The sequence below is a fragment of the Acipenser ruthenus genome, chromosome 2, assembly GCF_902713425.1.
Source record: "Acipenser ruthenus chromosome 2, fAciRut3.2 maternal haplotype, whole genome shotgun sequence".
NCBI lineage: Eukaryota > Metazoa > Chordata > Actinopteri > Acipenseriformes > Acipenseridae > Acipenser > Acipenser ruthenus.
Window position 1 is genome coordinate 89,138,178 of NC_081190.1, and position 20,459 is coordinate 89,158,636.

General features: G+C 41.4%; 1 protein-coding gene across 2 annotated transcripts in view; it reads right to left on the reverse strand.

The window, feature by feature from the left end:
* Positions 1 to 262: 262 nt before the first annotated feature.
* Positions 263 to 20,459, reverse strand: part of gba2 (glucosidase, beta (bile acid) 2) — a 33,256-nt gene continuing 13,059 nt past the window's right edge. The window contains exons 4-17 of one of the 2 annotated variants that reach the window (XM_034014691.3): positions 19,967 to 20,185; positions 18,838 to 19,077; positions 17,567 to 17,669; positions 16,673 to 16,826; positions 16,192 to 16,317; positions 15,695 to 15,879; positions 14,817 to 14,921; positions 14,136 to 14,243; positions 12,609 to 12,760; positions 10,695 to 10,801; positions 6,749 to 6,891; positions 5,612 to 5,727; positions 3,788 to 3,979; positions 263 to 825 (exon numbers count right to left, since the gene is read on the reverse strand). In XM_034014691.3, coding sequence (XP_033870582.1) covers positions 625 to 825; positions 3,788 to 3,979; positions 5,612 to 5,727; positions 6,749 to 6,891; positions 10,695 to 10,801; positions 12,609 to 12,760; positions 14,136 to 14,243; positions 14,817 to 14,921; positions 15,695 to 15,879; positions 16,192 to 16,317; positions 16,673 to 16,826; positions 17,567 to 17,669; positions 18,838 to 19,077; positions 19,967 to 20,185 — 2,151 coding nt within the window. In that variant the 3' untranslated portion in view covers positions 263 to 624. The remainder of the gene's footprint in view (positions 826 to 3,787; positions 3,980 to 5,611; positions 5,728 to 6,748; positions 6,892 to 10,694; positions 10,802 to 12,608; positions 12,761 to 14,135; positions 14,244 to 14,816; positions 14,922 to 15,694; positions 15,880 to 16,191; positions 16,318 to 16,672; positions 16,827 to 17,566; positions 17,670 to 18,837; positions 19,078 to 19,966; positions 20,186 to 20,459) is intronic. The other variant, XM_059003313.1, reaches the window with a different exon arrangement.

Genomic DNA, 20,459 nt, shown 5'->3' on the forward strand with positions numbered 1-20,459 from the left:
AGCTCTGAACTCTCAGGAGGCCAGAACTTTTAAATCCCCCGTAACTTCAAACACTCAATCATAAAACCAAATGAAATGAAAGAAAATGAAAACGGTGAACAGGCTTTGGCTGACTGATGAAGGCAGAGACAATATCTGTTTGCTAGTGCTCGTTATACAGTATGTATCACTGTATAAAAACAAATCAAAATCAATCATTTTAACCTTGAAAATGCTACTAAAAGCCAGATAGCCCTGGACAAATCCTGGACACAAACACTGCTTTATTTGAAAACAAGCATCTTACTTTTATTCAATAATTGACTCTCACATTTCAGGAGAAAACGTCTAAAAGCTTTGCAGTAATTTTCCATAGAAACAGGAGCAGAAAGGAGAGACAGCACCGACACCAAGCTCCGAAAAATCATGATTTAAGGTCAGGTACAGCCAGTGTCTTCTTATCATTATTAAAAGGGTAAATATTTACAATAAATACAGTGTGGCAGGAGGACTGCCACTGCTGTGAGAGTGGAATTAATACTGAATAGCTGTGGGGGAGGCGAGAGAGAGAGAGAGAGAATGATCTGTACAGTACTGGTATGGCACTGCCTTCTTCCAGCTGAGGTGTGCAATGAGGGTAAGAGTTCACGGTGCGGCACTCTCCTCGGCCTCTCTCCTCTCCAGTGCCAACTGCATGGCCCAGATGCTGAGTGGTCGCATGTAGGCCAGCGAGCGGAAGATGTTCTTCTCACAGTACGCCTCGGGGGTCTGGAAGGCCATGCCCAGCCGCTCCCACACCGTCCGGTAGCACCCCTCCGCCGTGTGGAATCCCTCCTCCACCAGACCCTGGCAGAGCAGGAGCAAACACCTCAGGCTTTTTTGGCAAGAGCATTTATTTCAGCTGTTATCTCTAGCTTTTTTTGGACTATAAAATTTTCTTTACCGTAACATTATGCGAGTGGTTCCCAACTATTCCGATCAAGTCCTAAATTAGTTAAAACAACCAATTGATCTAATTCAATTAATTTAGGACCTGGCTGGAATCTTGATGGCCGCAATAGGGAATATTAGCATACCATCCGTAGAAGACACAATAAAGATAAATTCAAGTAATATAGCTGTGCAGTAAAACAAAATGCACCCAATAGGGATGGAAATAAGACAACTAAATCAGGGTTCATACACTATTTTTCCAAGTGAAATCAAGGACCTTAAAAGCACTTTCCATGACCACACACACATTGTAATTTCCAGGACCAAAACGTAACGTCATGCTACGAAGCACACGCGTTTTACAGTCAAAACTGCACCTGCATCCAAGAAACAACAACACTTTGGACACACAAAGTCATCACAAAACTGCCAAAACAACCAACCATTTAGGATCGTATTAAATTAGTCATTTATTATTACATGTCTGTTTTTAACGGTTGATGCGGGTAATAAATAAAATTAATTCTTAAAACATGTGCAGGTCTTGTGCTAAAGGTCTCCGATTATAAAATTATATTTTATTTTGGTTAACACTCTCTAAGAATTAACAAAAATATCTTATAGGCATCTAAAAAGGTAGACATGATTTATGAATATGGCTCTCTTTATGTTTGCATAAGTTCAATTTGAGGTCACACTCTTTCTTTAGCAGTTCTCCTCATGCTCTTGAATTTACTAATCCTTGTTAAGTGTCCTGCTGATTGTGCTTTCTCAGCAAATTCATCAGCCGATTTTATTACACTGGCAATGTGCGCTTCCATTCTCCTTTTCTTTTTTCTGAGATCCTCTACTGCATCCATCTCCGAATTTCCTTTGACATGGCTGCTTTTTTCTTTTCTTCGAGATGTGCCATATACTTTTGTTAGCCCCAGACACAAAGTGCAAACACTGTTTTGTGATTTGCACATTTAGTATTCCAACTGACAATGTGATCGATGATAATATGTTGCGGTACTAATGATTCCTCATGCAGGTTTTCAACTTCAAGCTCCTTATTTCACTGAAAACGCTCACTCAGCACTTGCCTGGCTGTGCGAAAGAAGCAGCAAATTTAATAACTTTCCACAAATCTGTAAAAGGTGGATTATTGGCCATGTGTTCATACAGAAGGACATCAACTCGATCATTCATTTCATAATCTTTGAATCTTGCGGGCGAGTAGTGGTTTTTAATTATGTTTTTTCATATTATTTCAGACTTGAAGCAATCTGTTTTGGTTACAAAAGACGACACTGTCCCTGAGGCACTCAAACCTGAAGTACTAAGAAGGCCTACTACGGCTACTTGAAGATGCGGCTGCACACAGTGATTTAACTGATGAGCCAAAGTAATCTTTAATGTTCATTGCACTACCCTCTTTGCTGACTTAAAATCACAATGTTTTTACCTTCGCATGTGACTTTAGTGCCCGTGTTGCTGATGTCGACGCTTCTCGTACAACACTGGCACCGTGCTTCATATCGATTGCTTTCATCTTCCTGTAGCCTGTAGGTTTTGTTTTTAAGCCATCCTTCATTGAAATGGCACTTGCCTGGCATTTTTGAGTGAATTTAAAAGAGTTTTGACGACGACACTCAAGAACTAAACGCACAGCTAACTGAACCCTTACGCAGCAACCATAATCTATTCTAGCTCTGTCGAGCACAGAACTCACATGAGAATACACTTGACTGACAAGGCGGTGAGCTAATCCAAAAGCATAGAACAGTGCGCCAAACCCAGTTAGGTCAAATATTGTGAGGCTCAACCCTTTGCAGTCCATTTATTAATTGCGCGTCAGGCACGTCAGGTCTAATTAATTTTCACATGCGCAGTTAATTTTAGACGCGCTGTTTAAAAGTATTTTTTCCACAGTCAAATGGGTTTAAATGGCCCTGCATATCAACAAAGTTCGCTATAGCTTTCACCTATGTAAGAAATAAATAATAATGAAAATAATAGTCGTACATACCGATCAATCATCTCCTGATCACTCGTTTTATCACCAAACTCCTCAATAATGCAATCCAAGTCATTATTTTATTACTATAACATTTCAAAAAAGCTCTGCAAATGTCCGTGTTCTCTGTGCGCTGATTCACAGGCAGCCAGCTTGTTTACTTACGACCGCCCCGTTATCTGATACCAGGGCCATGTATGACTATTCATGAGATACGCCTTTTTTTTTTTTTTTTTTTGACTTCTCGGCTCCTGTCGCTCCCACTCGGCAATTGAATGGTTTTCTCGGCTTTTTCCGGATAAAAAACGACTAGAAACCTGTTTTTTGCGTTGCTATAAATGATGTCGGACCCAGTCCGACCTGAGAGGAATAATTGCAATGTCGGACCCAGTCCGACAATGGACCGCAAAGGGTTAAATGTAGAATTCAACAAGTAAAAAAAGTAACCAATAATAAATAAATAAATAAATAAATAAATAAATAAACAAACAAACAAACAATCCATGACTTTTTCATGACCCATAATAAAATGCCAGTTTTCCAGGACTGGGTTTTGTTAAAGCAATTTTCCAGGACTTTCCAGGTTTTCAAGCACCCGTACGAACCCTGACTATTGCATAGCAGTTTCACCCATTCCAAATTACTACGAGCTTGATTAGCAACAGTGTACAGTTAGCAAGTCTCAATGTGTCTTGTGGATCAAACTGCTATGCAATGGGAATCTTCTTTCCATCCCTAATATATGTAAAACAAATAGGAGATTCAAATATTAGTATGTCCAAGCAGTAGCACTGTCCATTAAAACAAAATGTTACCCATGTGCAATATAACAAAGAAAAGAGATGCCCAAAATGAAAATGTGAGTCCGAGTCTCACCTCGTGTATCATGGTGGCAGCGAGCCCGTACACCACGCCGATCCACACCTCGTCTGACTGCACACTGGACGTGTCGGGAACACCCTCCGGTCTCATCCCGTTCACAGCTCCCATGGTACCATTAGCAAAGCTCATGACGTTGAGGTCAAAGATAGTCTTCAGAGCGCTGTGAATGTTGGACTGGGGGAACACCTGGGACAGAAAACAAACAGACCAAAAAAAGAAATTAAAATTAAATAAATCCTAGAAACCAGCTGCATACCAACAGTAAAGACTGCCTGAAAGAGTGGTGTGCATCATTGATATAGACAGATATTAAAACAATGTGGCACTGAAACAGTTAATTTACACTGATAACAGGTTATGGAATTTGACTGAAAGAATCCTAGAACAGAGCTGTGTACCAGCTGTAAAAGCATTCTGTGCAAGAGGTTCACTTTCACCAGGTAACAGTGTAAATGGTACTGCTGCACAAACGTTTATTCAGTTAAAGTTTACTCAGCTTGCGCTCTGCACAGAAATCAAATGCTGATAAATCAGGTGATAAACAGCTGCTTGGGTTTGTGTTGACAGCTGCTTTTCTTAGCTGTTTCACTTATAATGGTAAAATTACCCCGATCAACACTAATGACCCTCATCTGCGGGAACCTTTATCCGAAATAATCAAATAATCAGATAATCAGTTTGTGCAGCTTTAAAATTGCAGCCAACATGGCACATACAAATTTTATATAACCCTGCAAGTCACAATCACTAATGGTCTAAGACAGTGGTAGGCAAATGGCGACCAAATCGCACAACACGTCACTCAAAACCACTTGACAAATGTGGGGGACACGGGCTGAACAGCTGACATTCTGAGTTACGTTTCACTTTCAACATATCAGAAAGTTAAAGTAAACTAATTTGTCTTTTAATAGATGCAACACAGATACTATATTATTTTTACTGATATGTATTAGGAGTTTACAAGGACACAGGATCACAATTGGTACTTTATTCCTTTTTGGATTTGTTTTCAACTGGCTGCAGTTTTTTTTTTTTTTAAATTGATGAGCCGGTTGCCATTTTTTTTCCATCATAGAACAGATCTCGATATGTTGGGTCGTATATGCAGGTAAAGATTATTGATGCAGCATTGCCGCCGGGAATGCAGTTAAAGCTCATATGGAACAGGGTGCACATGGCACATTTTAATGTACGTGCATCAAAAATACAGCAGCAGTCATACATAGGTTATTAAAATGTGCTGTGTGTCCTGGACTATGATATGAATGATCGGTCGAAATACATTGAAATTGTTCAGTATGTGTTCTCTATGCCATGTGCCAAACAGCAACACATTTATAGAGCTCATCTTTGCGGTGGCAGCAGAGGGGGGGGGGTTGGGGGTGCAAGTGGCCCGCTCTGTGGCTGTCCGCAGGTCATTTGCCGACCCCTGGTCTAAGATATGAGACTCTGACACCGGCAGCTTTGTCAAGTTAGACACAAAAAGGTCAATTTTTCCATTACCACACCCACGACTGAACTGAAGACAGAATTAAAAAACACAATGCATTTCAAAACAAAATGCCACATGACCCCAACGTGTTGGCCAACTAGCGATCAAAGCACTGTTCTTTGATAATTAAAAGCCATCAGAGAAGAAAAAATCAATTCATCAAATCGTAATTTAAAAAGTTTAAGAACGTATGTTATTTTTGCGAAAGTGGACCTTGGTGTGCAACACTGAAAAAAACCTTTGTGACGCAGAGGCTGATGAGTGAAACGGACAAAGGATCAAAGGATTCTAATAGATGCCGGTTTGTTTTTTTCTTTTCAGACCTGGAACTCCCCGTCTCCTATTCCTGAGGCCCTGAGAAACCAGTGGCCGGCGCACTGGTCTGACATCACGCTGTTGGAGTAGGACTTCCCGCTGTTGTCGTAGTTGTAGTATTTACCTGAAACACAGCAGCAGAGAGCGAGAGAGAGAGAGAGTCAGTGTCAATGTTAGCATACAAATGGTTTTCCCCCCATTTATAGGTGAACTGACTAAATAAAAAATAAAATGTTCTTGTAAAGAAACTACAAATAGAGCAATGCATTCTAGAGGCAGTGTAGTTCCAGAATACAACCTTGCAAACACAAACTACAATACAAATGTAAAATACCTTTGAGGACAAATTTCAAATTCGATCTCTCCGCTCCTCCTGCACTAGAAGACTGGCTCTACCTCCTCTACGCTCCCCTGCCTCCAGAGCCCGCTCTTTCTCCACCCTCACCCCGCAGTGGTGGAATGACCTTCCTACAGATGTCAGGACTGCCCAGTCCCTGACCACCTTCCAGCGCCTCCTCAAGACTCACCTCTTCAGACAGCACCTGTAGAACTCTCTTTTCCTTTTGGACACTTTATCACTCTTCCTTAATGCGCTTTACTTGCTCTTATCAGCGCCCTATTTTACTGCATTTAATCCTGTACTTTAGAGTACTGTAATCTGTCACAAGTGTTAATTAATCTGTAGTATTTTGTATTTAATTATATCCTGATGTAACTATCACTGACACTGTTATCTGCTCCGTTACTGAATCGTATTTTGTCATATACTTGTACTTGCTAGAACCGAAGTCATTGTATTTTATCTTAATTTTATTAATACTTGTACTGTGATTCTTGAAATGTATTTTTGTTTAGGACTGCAAGTCGCCCTGGATAAGGGCGTCTGCTAAGAAATAAATAATAATAAAATTAAGTTAGGCTTAATTACGGACCCGAATGCCAGTCTGTACATGACTAACAAAACACAAAAACAGGGATGGAAATAGCAATTGGATCCATTCCTGGTTTTACTAGGAGTGGCTCGTAATAAAAACAGAAAGGGGTGAAAAACTGCAAGCAGTCTGAGTTCCAACCATCTAGAGAAAAGATTATCAGAAATGCACTAAACAGACACAGCCTTGTTTAAAAGTGGCAGCCTTACTCACCGTTCCACAGGATCTTCTCAAAGGATGCCGTGCCTCTCTCCAGCACGTCACTGTACTTCTGATAAACAGCATCGTCTTTCAGGATCTGAGCCATCTTGCACATGACACAGACAGAGGCCAGCCACAGTCCTCCACAGTATGCACTGACGAGAGAGAGAGAGAGAGAGAGAGAGAGAGAGAGAGAGAGAGAGAGAGAGAGAGAGAGAGAGAGAGAGAGAGAGAGAGAGAGAGAGAGAGAGAGAGAGAGAGAGAGAGGTGGGGGGGGGGGGAACGTCACACAGAGTTTGCACTGCTCATACAGACAGACATCGCCACAGACGCCAGGTATATGGGCACCAATATTCTGGAAAATGGGCCCAGCTTCACCCATGTTTGCACTTATATACAATAATTGTTTATACCACTTGATGGGAGCAATGGGAAAATACACAACAAAGTGCAGAAGGATCAAATAAACCACTAAAGCTTCGTTTTCGTTGGTTAGGGATCCATCCGCACTTTCTTGTATATTTTCCGTATTCAATGGGGCTTTGTCGTTTATCCTCTATATACACCATTTTATAGTACAATGTGTCATATATAAGCAACTTATGTTGTAGACAAATGAGACATCGTATGTACACAGCCACAATAATTTTACATAAGGTAGACATTTTATCTAATAGATATTGGGTTTACTGAAAACGTTACAATAAAATAATGACTTGGATGGCATTGTTGAGGAGTTTGGTGAAAAATCGAGTGATCAGGAAATTGATTCATCAGTACGTACGACTCAGAAGAGGTATGTGATAAACACAGTGAACAAGGGGTGGGATGGGGCTGGAGATGCGGTGCCAAGCTTCACGTTGATATGCAATGCCTTTTAAACCTGTTTTACTGTGAATAAAAAATGACTATTCAATTTAAAACAGTGCATGTTGTTTAATGCTATTTTTTATATAAAATAAATTGGACCAGACGAGCCGGACACATGCAGAATAAATGGACCGCAAGCGGTTAAAAGAGATTTCAGTAGAGGGGAATCTGCCCTTTTTGTCACCGCTAGCAATTCATGTTAAATTTGTGTTCCGATTTCCATTTCACCTCAAACCTGGGTGATAGTGTATTTAGTCTTCAGGGTAGTGTTTTACATATTCCACTAGGTGGCACCATTCCACTCTGTACAGATATAGCTGGCGTCATCTAAAGCTTGTTTAATGTTTTTCAAGTCCAGTATTCTAGAACTCAACATTTTTAGTTCTAGAATACAAGGGAAAAATGCAGTAGTAATAGTAAACAATAACTTTTCTATTGTTATTTTCCAAATAAGTTTGCAGTTTTAAAGTACATTATTTTTCCTAGTGCATGGGTGAAAGTGGCCAATGACCATTTTGACCAAAACTCCAAGGGCAAAACCAATCTTTTGGCCAGGGGTCTGGTGGCTGCCTAGGCGCCCTCTGAAGCTCTGGGGTTGTACATGCTCTCAGATGCATTGGGAGCCATTTTGAACCACTTTCAGAAGCAAATTAAAACTTGACTTTAGAAAAATAAATTTGAATTATTTAACATAGTGTTTTTAAATTTTACTCAAACCTTTTACATGTATGCCCAATTCACATAATATTCATTTTTATAAAACCTCAGCTGCAAAAATCATGTACAATCAGATGATCTTAACTCAATCAGATGTCAAATACAGGGTAAACTCAGTTATTTTATATATACAGATTTCAAAGACCTTCAAGGACCATTTGACAATTTTCAGAAGACCTCATTTTAAGAGTTTGACCATTTTCAATGACAACTAAACCAACTTTAACAGATTATTTAACTGTAGAACACCAAAAATCTAAATGATACTCGCTTTGACTATAGCTACACTCTGGACCACTAAACTTTCTTATTCAGTAACACAGAGTCAGTTTTGGTATCTATAGGCGACTGGTTCATTCTAAAAGCAGTACAACAATTCAGTGTTTAATCAACGTCAGAAGCAATAGTCCAAAAATGTTGTGTCTCAATCATAGGCGCCTAACTAAGTGGGGTGCAAACTGAAGGACTAACTGCAGAGCGGCAAATGTATTTATTTTTTTTAAATTAATTTTTACAATTAAGAAGCTCTAAGAAACCAAGCAAACCTTGCTGTTGTGAAGTTACAGTTTTAGTAATTGTAAGCCAACAAAATTGGGCAGGTGTTTTGGTAAATGCAAAATTAAACGAGATGTTGGAGGCCAGAGAAGGCACTTTGTGCATGGTTTGTAAATAGTGAATCGTATGTAAATAATTACATTTTATTGTACCTTCTTTTCCAAAGGCTAGAATAACCATTTTGTCCCTTGCATGATTTCCATACATATCTTAAAATGCTAATTTAGGGTTTGTATTTTTCACACGATTACCAGTTTGGTTATGCCTAATCATTGCATTTTACTGAACTGTAGAATCTCAGGACATATCGTGCCAATTTTAATATTATATTATGATTTATTGTAAAGGATGGTATTGCTTCGAGAGGTGAACGGAAATGCTGTATCAAATCTACAATTGCACTGGAGTAAAAAGACAAAGGACGTCCAAGTTAGAAATTTTACAGAAGGTCCTGATGTCCTGTAAATTCGGAGCAACTCTGAGAAACTTATCTGGAGAAAAATAAATAGACAGTTCGCACTGGACAATTTCATGTTGGTAAAAATTTGAAACCACCTCTTATGTGGTGATTTTTAGTCCTGTATGAATAAACTATGCAAGCAAATTAATATATGGTTTGATTGAATGAGTAGTATACAACAAGCTTCAATATGAAATCTGAATTAATTTCAATAAACAAGTTTTTAATTTAAAAAAAAAAAAAAACCCACACACCCTTCTAGCCTATTTCACTAAAGTAAAAACAGGATTCTGTTATTTCGAAATACCTCTGCTTCACATTACTACTAGTGCTTAATAACCACAACATTTTATTTAAAGTTGGTGTTGACCTTAAACCCATTCATGCCAACATCCTTATTTAAAAAAAAAAAAAAAAGTCTCTTGCCTTTTTTTCAATGCAAATAACTTAATTAGCAGAGAAAAAAAAAAAAAAAAAAAAAACTTACAACTACCTAGCCTATATTTAATCAATCAAGTCCAGCATCTACTGTTGCAGTCACATTGCTGCTAACATTAGCTGTTGAAAAAAGTGCAGAAAGGACTAAGGGTCAAACCAATGTTAGTGTAGGATGCGTTTTTTGTGGGGCTTTTAAATCAATGTCCGACTTCTGGCATCTTCTTTTATTACATTTTAAAACCATTTAAAAGGCAAAATCATATGAAAACATAGAATAGTCTGTATACACTGAGCGAAGTATATGCTCAAACCTTTTTTCTACATGAATCATAGGAAAGGACCTAGGAGAGGCCATTTTGATAGAATTCCATCTACAGTGAAAACTTTCACCCATGTTAGTGTGCCAAGAAAATACAGAAATATTAAAATAAAATAGTAAACCACAAGGTCAGTCACACATACATCAGCTTTTATCAGCAACATGGAAAAGCAGAGTCAGGAGTTCAATGATCAGGTGAGTTCCAAAGGTTAAAGATAAAAGACACAAATATTAGTCTAAACTCCTGGCATATGCGGCAGGCAGTGCACAAAATAAATGTTTAGCTGTACGGAGCTAGGAGAGGCTTCTCATGTCGTGCCTGGTGAGCGGAGTGATGCAATCACATGCAATTGCATTTAACTCAGCAGTGACCTCCCTGAGGCGTTACAGGCTTTATAACAGAACACATTGCTTTTGCCGCTGTAACATAAACCGTGATTGCTGTTGTATTTTTATTCACAAATCCTTGGTCATGAATCAGTGTAGTTACTTATTTCCATATTTGATCAATCAATCTATGTGAAACATAACTGAAACTGCTGGGTCATCCCAACTTTAAAAAGGGGTGTGGGCTGGATGAATTCCTCTCCCCAACTCACCTGGGTCCAGTGACAGTCCACCCATCGTAGGTCTGGTCTGCGTACCCAGAGTTCTCAATGAGCCCGTCTCCATCAGTGTCGAATTTCAGCTCAGACTCCATCACAGCCTGAACATGGAGGACACAAAACTACATTAAAAGATGGTGGATCTATCAGCTAACAGTACACACGCACGCACGCAGGAGGTACCAGAGAAGACCGTCAGCTTACTGCATACAGCATCTCTCCACTGACACACATAATACTTTTCACACAAAGCAAAATTAAAAGATCTTTTCATACAAAGCAAAATTAAAAGATCACAGAACTGTCAGCTCACTGCACACTCGCGTCTCTATTAATACAGTGTTATACACAGTGGAGACTGTCAGCTCCCTGACCCACACACAGCTTGGTCCCAGGGAGCACATTAGAAGATTGGAATTAGTTTGAATACATGGAAATACATCAGACCCGACACTGCAGCCAGACTGGGCTATTACTGCACTCTGATGTCACTCAGCAGTCAACAGTCAAACAACTATAGCCCAGTGACATAATAGGTTTAACAGAACAAGTCCCAATTCACTTGCCCACAAAAAAAATGAAAAGATATTACAAAACTAAGGAAACAACCTTGCCCTGCTGGTGGCAAACTACTTGCTTTGTCTTAATGTTTTTTGAAGAAGAAACAAGAATTTATAAAATTAGTGAGAAAACCATTTTAAAAATAAAAAAAAAACACACCACACATTAAAAAATATGAAAACCCACAATTGCATAAATATTTGGTGATGTTTATTTCCTTGAGAAGACTTTACTGGCCTCTGCAGGTGCTGTGCCTGTCACAGTCAGGGCAGTGCTGGAAAGGCTGGGCGGCAGGTTCATAATTTATCATGGATTGCTCTGCATTTAGCTTTAGATCTTTTAGTGGAAGTATTTAAAAACACCCAGCTCAAATGGTTATAATTAATAAAAAATAAATCTATAGTAATACTACATGTTATACTAAATTTGGAAAAAAAAAAAAAAAGTCCTTTTAATTATGGACAACATTAGTTTTCATGTCACCAAAAACAAAACAAAAAAAAAAATAAGCAAGTCTAACAGTAATAATAAATGTAAAATGCACCTCTTCTTTTACAAGAACATTAAAACATTTTTTAAAAAGTGCTAAAAAAGCTGAGAGATTAAAATCAATAAAGGGAAGTCTCTCCTCCCTGGAACAGCCTCAGCACAAAAACAAATGAGATAGCCACTAATCTCATCTAGCACCCCCATTAAAACTGTACAGCACCCAGGGTATCTGCCCCTCCAATTACTCTCAGACCTAAATAACTTCAGGGACGGAAATAAGACTCCCACTGCATAGCACTTTGATACATTCCTGGTTTTACAATGAGTCCAATAAGTCACAAATTAGCTTGTTGCCTATAAACTGCGGCTAACAAGCTCGTAGTAAAAGCAGGGATGGGTGAAACTGCTATGCAATAGGAGTCTTATTTCCATCCCAGAGTTGCCTTTAGTGTGTATACAGTAGTAAGTATACAATGCAAGGTAATTTACTGTTCAGTATTTCTTCATAGTCTGTTTCCACACACACAGTCTTGCACACATTAATATTGCAGTCATTTAAACTCTACTGGGGTGCTTCTTCTCGTTTATGCTAGTGGTTACTAACACTCCAGCCATATGAAAGTTTATACGTTTAAGAAATAAAACAGAATTTACAGGGACCAAAATAAGACTCTCTGCATAGCATTTAATCCAATCCTGGTTTTACTAGGAGTCAAATAAGACACACCTGAGCTTATTACCAGTACACAGTGGCTAATCAAGCTCGTAGCAAAAGCTGGGATGGGTGATCAGCTACGCAATGGGAGTCTTATTTCCATCCCTGTTGTCTGTTTATATCAACTGGTCTTCAGAGTGTACCTGGCAGACAGGCCACATATCGGTGAGGTAGGTGTGGTCGTGGGTGAGGTGATAGTCCCGGTACACCTGCAGCACAAACTTCAGGTTCAGGTCCTTCCAGTCAGCCGTGTCATGGATCAGGTAGGCATTCACTCTCTCCCAGGGCTCGTCATCTGCAGAGGCATTTCAATACAATACAGGGTTACTATAGGTGTCTGCATATGCAGGGATATGTGGGTTTAAGTCCAGGGATGGAAATAAGACTTCCATTGCGTAGCAGTTTGATCCATTCCTGGTTTTACTATGAGTCAACACCTAAGCTTGTGACCTGTACACACTGTGGCTAATCAAGCTCGTATTGAAACCTGGAATGGTCCCTAGCCAGAGCTTCCTTGTGAATTTTTCCTTAACCCTTTGCGGTCCATTTATTAATCGCGCGTCAGGCACGCCAGGTCTAATTAATTTTCACACGCGCAGTTAATTTTATACGCGCTGTTTAAAAGTATTTTTTTTCAGTCAAACGGGTTTAAATGGCCCTGCATATCAACAAAGCACACACTAGGCATCTCCAGCCCCTCCCCAGCCTTTTGTTTGCTATAGCGTTCAGCTGTGTAAGAAATAAATAATAATAATAATAATAATAGTCGTACATACTGATCGATCATCTCCAGATCACTCGTTTTATCACCAAACTCCTCAATAATGCGATCCAAGTCATTATTTTATTACTATAACATCTGAAAAAAGCTCTGCAAATGTCCATGATAGTCTCAGTGCGCTGACGCACTTAGCCAGCTTGTTTATTATGGACGCCCATTATCTGATACCTGATACCATGTATGACTATTCATGAAATACGCCTTTTTTTTTTTTTTTTTTTTTTTTTTTTCCCCCCCCCCCGACTTGTCTCGGCTCCTGTCGCTACCACTCGGCAATTGAATGGTTTTCTCGGCTTTTTCCGGAGAAAAAACGACTAAACACCTGTTTATTGCGTTGCTATAATGATGTCGGACCCAGTCCGACAAAGGACCTGTGAGGAATAATTGCAATGTCGGACCCAGTCCGACAATGGACCGCAAAGAGTTAATCAATAAATCTTCAAACACACAAGCTAACACTTAACTGAAACCTAGATTTCTGTCTCCTCAGTAAACTGTGCTATGGAATATCCATATCAAGGTTCATTGCTATTGGATAAGAAATGCTCAAGATGTAACTGAAATCATGTGCTTTTAAAAGGCGACTTGTCTGCATGTAGTCAGTCATACAGTCAGAAATACAGGAAGACGGCATTCCTGTTCCAGATCAGCCCTGCCCCTACAGAATGCTGCCGATGCTGGAATTCTGGTTCTACCAGTCTGGCTTGACCACAGCCAGCTCCCAGCAGCCAATAGGAACTTTCCATTCACGTGCAACAAAGAAAATAGATGCTATTCTGACTATTTTATTTATTTTAAAATACCTGTGTGGAAAACTGTGTGAGTGAGTATCAGTGTTTGTGTGTCAGTGTGTGTTTGCGCCTGGTTCGCGTGATCGGTCTGCCCTGACCTGGGTCCCCAACGTCATGAGGCACCACGTTCCTCGTCTTTGCCTTGGACACTCTGCCACTCATCAGATGCAGGCGCTGCGTGCAATCCTCCTTCACCACTGAGGCAGCTGAGAGAGAAAAACACCAGACAACATCACCATCAACCCCCACACTGCCCTACAACCAGCTCCTGCACCTCCGAGGCTGCTGAGAGAGAGAAAAACACCAGACAACATCACCATCAACCCCCACACTGCCCGACAACCAGCTCCTTCACCTCCGAGGCTGCTGAGAGACCAGCCCAGGGATGGAAATAAGGTTTTACTACAAGTTTGATTAGCCACAGTGTATAGGTAACAAGTGCAGGTGTGTCTTAATAAACACAGTAAAACCAGGAATGCTATGCAAATGGAGTCAATTACATCCCTAAAACCAATATCGGCACACATTTCAACCCGTCACACTACACCCCACATAACCTTCCTCCCTTTCACCAGCGAGGAAGCTGCGAGAAACAGCAGATCCGTTCTTGGTTTTACTATTAGTTTAATAAGACACACCTAAGCTTGTTGCCTGTATACTGTAGCTAATCAAGCTGTTGTAAAACCTGGAACGGGTGAAAGAGTCTTATTTCCATCCCTGCCTTTTCCCAAAGCCCAGCCCTCCTCCCAGTACAGACCCCCAGTCCTGCCAGCACTCACCAACATCGTACTGCAGACTCAGCTCCAGTTTGGGCCACAGCATGATCAGTGCAAACGAGGCGTAGAAGTGCACATCATAAGTGTTGTACATCCGGTACTCCTGTCCTGAAACACACACAGCAGCAGCGGCAACAACCACCACCTCTCAGATTACAGGCTCTTGAGGTTCAAAACTTTTAAAAAGCAAAATCATCCTGATTTACAAGGATCTTGCGATGATTTTCATCCCCCACCACCACCTTTTTTTTCCCCATGATCGTCTCAGTATCCTGATCCACTGTAAACATACCCTTTAATGCTGCAAGTGAAAGTTAATGTAAACATATGATAGTTTGAACGGTAAAACACTGTTTACATAGGAGCCTTAAAACAAACATTCATGGCCAGTTGGTTCCACAGACCCTTCCCCACTAACCTTAGGTAAGGTAGTTCAAGACTAGTGCTAGTCAGAGGACGTGAAACCAACAATGCATAGATTCACAGCCTTTGTATATTAAAGGGTGGGCCAAGTTGGTCCTTCCACTCCTGGTCTTTGTTCCAACCTTGTTCTAAATTGTTTAACTGAACCAATTAAAAACCTCTATCCAGACCCTGAAGCAGTTCACTATCTCATTTTACCTGTTAAACCAGGAATGGAATGGCCCTTCAGGACTGTGATTGGACACCCCTGGATTCAAGTGTAATAGTCCAGCTTGCCTCTTCCTCAGGCTACTCTTGGTTTTACAGTCGAATTGTTCAGTTGGCCAATACCACACCTCTAAAATTCATGCCTCTCTCTGCCTCCCTTTACAAAAGAGAACCCAAACCAGTGATCCTCAAACCCTTCCCCCACGCTGGTAACAACGTGAATACCACTCCTCACAGGTTCTGAAACGCACCTTCTAAATAGGCGAAGCGTCCGAACTCGCTGAGCACAGGGGGCAGAGCAGGGAGACCCCCCTGCTCTGAGCGCAGCCCCCCGGTGATGTCAGCATCCGAGGGGACCTCCACCCACACCGTGCCCCCGTCAGACAGGAAGTAGAGCTCGTTGAACAGGGCTGACTTGTACCAGGCAGGGAGGCTCCTAAGGAGAGGGAGGGAACACACAACTTTTAGTACTAAACATAGGCATACTGTATACTTAGGGGAGGGAAATGCTCTATAAAATCTGTTGTTTTTCATCAATGGCAAAAGAAAATAAATAAAATAACCTAACATTTTTATTTTGTTGAATGTAACACATACTCTAAACATGTCTAATCTGTTCAAATTCAGAGCTGGTGGAACTGTGCATTTTAACATGTGGTAAAAAAACAATCTCGCATGCAATAAAGTCCCTGTGCTGAACAGCCTCTCCCCTCTCGTTCAGGGCAGAGCAGAGGAGTACTTACTGTACCTATTCTCTAGGATGGGTCTCTGCCAGTCCTCAATCTTGCGCTCCCAGTCTCTGTAGTGTGTGAGAGTATAGTGACTGAGCTTGGGAGCCGCGTCGCCACTGCTGCCAAAGAACCGTGTGTACCGTCTGCAAGAGACATGCACAGAGAGACAGGGTAAGACACTCATGGAACAGGGACAGACAGGGTGTGACATGCAGGGACACAGACAGAGGGCAAGACATGCAGGGATAGAGACAGACAGAGCGAGACAAGCCACTTCAGAAAAATCTGAAGCTTGTTTTTCAATTTGCTGGACAGGATGATGTACTGTCGATTACCATGACAGGTTCACTCAGAGAACCGGCTCTCCAAACCAATGTGCCCAGATGCTCTCCAACTGCTACTGCACCCATCACACTTCCACAAGGATGGGGACGACCTATGCAGGAACAGTGAAGCGTGTGCCATCTGTGAAGATCACACACAGAAACAAGCACCCACCTCAGGTGCTCTCGCTCCCCCGCTCCAAAGTGGATTCTGGGCATGTCCCACACCAGGCTGAACTCCAGCGTGTTTTTTCCCAGCGGAGGCACCGTACAGCACGCTGCCACTGCCGCTGCCGTCTTCTCACCTTTCTGTGTGGGAGGGCTGGGTCCTGCACAGAGGAGGGAATAAGGGAGGGTGAATAAGAGGGAGTGTTCTTATGAACACTGTGTGAGAGGGGCGAGCCACCTCTCTCACACACTCACTGTCTGAGCTGTGGTGGTCAGCTCCTGGTTTATACAGTGAAACTGGAATTAACTGGACAAAGGAACACTTACATCTAGTTAAGTTATTTATTATTATTATTTATTTCTTAGCAGACGCCCTTATCCAGGGCGACTTACAATTGTTACAAGATATCGCATTATTTTTACATACAATTACATTATTGTTTTTTTTTTTTTTCACATTATTTTTACATACAATTACATTATTTTTTTACATACAATTACCCATTTATACAGTTGGGTTTTTACTGGAGCAATCTAGGTAAAGTACCTTGCTCAAGCAGTGTCCCCCACCTAGGACTGAACCCACGACCCTCCGGTCAAGAGTCCAGAGCCCTAACCACTACTCCACATTGTTATTTAACTAGGTAAGGCCGCCAAAGACAGATTGTTATTAACAGTGTTGACCTGGGGAACACAGGCGTGGATAGAGAACCAGGAATGGATCAAACTGCTAAGCAACAGGAGTTGTATTACCATCCCTGAAGTCACATAGGTCTGAAGGGTAATCTGAAGGACAGAAATCCAGGGCGCTGTAAAGTTTTAATGCGGGTGCTAGATGAGACACCCCTTTAAACCTGCTGCTGGAAATCTGTTAGCCCACCGGTGCTCCAGGGGGAAGTACCTGCAGGAGAATCCAGCTGCCCGTCCGTGATGAGGTCTGTCCAGAGAGCTCGGCACATCCCCGTCGGGCTGAAAGCAGTCTGGTGGCTGAGGTGTCTGCCAGGCTGGGGGTGGAGAGAGAAGGAAACAAAGAGCAGGGATGGAAAGAAGATTCCTGCTGCATAGCAGTTTCACCCATTCCAAGTGTTTAGTCACACTGTACATGTACAGTAACAAGCTCAGGTGTGTCTCAAACTCAGTGAAACAAGTAATGGATCAAACTTCTATGCAATGGGAGTCTTAGTCACACTTAAGTATTCATCAGGTAATTGCTATAAATATGCAACGTTTCATGCATATCTGTCTTCACTGACTGTTTTGGTTCTTCAGCAAGAACTGGAAGATAAGGTTTGTTTTAGCAGCTTATTTCTCTTCATCTGTCAAGACATAATACAATTCAAATGTGTACATAAAAAAGTAGTGTGTTATTAAAACAGCAGCTGTGACAATACCCTAGCTTTCCCATGAAGTTTGGTCCTGTTAATTTTATTATATATATTTAAAGGAGAACTGGGTCATAGATGGAAAGAGTAAGGGTGTGTATCTATCTGGTTTGAAAAATCTAATATATCAAATTCAATAAAGCAATAGTATATCACTGCAGTGGATTGTAAAACATACCAACACCATCTAGTGCCTGAAGTGAGACTGCACTGCAAAGAGAGTATTGGGGGAGTTTATATCATCAATAACAATGAAAGGGGCCAAAATATGATCAAAGGGGATGAAGGACTTTGAATAATGCATTATTTACAGTTATCGATGCATAATCATATTTGACTTGAGCCTGGACTGCCAAGCATGTTGGCAAGAGTCCCAAAATAAGAAATTCTGTTCTAAAACAAGAACTGTTTCTATTTCAGTTGCAGTTGCGGTTCCAATACCCTCCTCGACTACATAAACTATCTTACATTAGAAAAATTACGAATGAGGAAGCCATCAGGTTTATCAGTGCTCATCCTGTTCTTGTTCTAGATTGTCCCAGTTATTCAGCATCAACATGACTAGGTTACCCATTCCAGACCCCCAGTGCCTCCTTCCCTCTGTCCCAAGTATCTCTCCACTTAACTTCCAACTGTGTCCTCTGGTCCTGGTTTCTGTGCTGCACTTAAGTATTGATTGGGATTAAACCTTTTAAGATTTTAATCAAGTGCCCTCTAATTATTTGTTCTAGGCTAAATAGATTCAGTTCCTTAAACCTCCCCCCTCTCCTCTCCTATCCTATCCTCTCACCTGTGCCCTGGCTGCGATGGCCATGGTGTAGGGGTTGATGTGTGTGCAGTGGTGCAGCAGGACCCCAGACACCGCCTCCCCCTCCTTCTCCAGGTGAAATGGTTCGTTCCAGTGTCCCCCCTTCTTATCGTCCTTGGTCCCGGTCCCGTTCATCATGGTGAACATGATGGTGACCTCCAGGGCAAAGTCATTCCGGTTCTCGATGTCCCAAACGAATACACCCGCCGGCAGACTGGTGTCCTGAGAGGGAGGGAAGAGAGAGACAGACAGACAGAGACACAGACAGACAAAGTGAGCACACTGGAGTCCTAACCACCTCTATATCGCTTTCATCCCAAATCACAGTGCTTACCTAAACTACCTTAACAAAAGACCTGTGTGCAGGGAGGACTCCCATTGCAAAGCAGTTTCACCCATTCCATGTTCTATTACAAGCTTGATTAGCCACAGTATATAGGTAACAAGCTCAGGTGAGCCTTATTGAACCAGGAATGGATCAAATTGCTATGCAATTTGGAGTCTTAGTTCCATCTCCATGTGGGGTCTTGAAAGCGGAGTATTTTATATACAAATTCAGCTGATCCTATTCAAAAGGTATATTGCTTATCTTATTCTACTTTTTACATTTTATTCCTTTTGATCACATTAAGTAGCTGATTCAGTAACCTGAAAGGTTTTGGTTTGGGGAAAACAGCCAAAGGGAATGAGCTAACTGAAGAGGTTTTATAACACAGAATTAAATCCAGACACTGCACTGAACAGACTGCATTGTGTCGTGGCTGAATGAATGTTGAGGTGACATCAGTTTTCAACAATGCTATTTTTATTATTTATTTCTTAGCAGACACCCTTATCCAGGGCGACTTACAATTGTTACAAGTTATCACATTATTTTTACATAAAATTACCCATTTATACAGTTGGGTTTTTACTGGAGCAATCTAGGCAAAGTACCTTGCTCAAGGGTACAGCAGCAGTGTACGACCACGACCCTCCGGTCAAGAGTCCAGAGCCCTAACCACTACTCCACACTGCTGCCTATTATTCGTGCAAAAGCGCACTCTGACTATTTGGACCTGTCAGAGCAGTGAAGAGGAAGAGGAGAGAGGGCAAGGGACAGGAGGTGTACCTGGTAGTCGTGTGGAATGATGGGAGACACCTGTCTGCAAGTGAGGGTGACGTTCTGGCCCGGCAGGTCGTAGACGGTCCAGGCACGGGGGTAGAGGGCGTGGTAGAAAGCGAAACTGCCACAAAAGCCCCAGTTCCAGCCCTGCAGGGTGTGCGGCCGCTCCACTGAGAGGACCTGCTGATACAGAGTCTGACCGCCCCTGCGCAGACACACTGTGAACTGAGAGAGAGAGAGAGAGAAACACACTAGGCAATATTAACACTGAACTGAGAGAGAGAGGATATACACCAGGCAATATGATATTAACACTGCATTGAGAGCACGTATCATCACATCTAATATTGACAGTTGTGTGCAGTTTAAGTAATTAAGTGGAGAAATAAAAGGTTATTAGGAATTAACTACTATAAATGATGGTGCATCTACAGGTATCAACACGACAGTAAAGTGCAAACAAGTGTGAGAAGTCGGGGTCTAAGAACAGTTATTTATA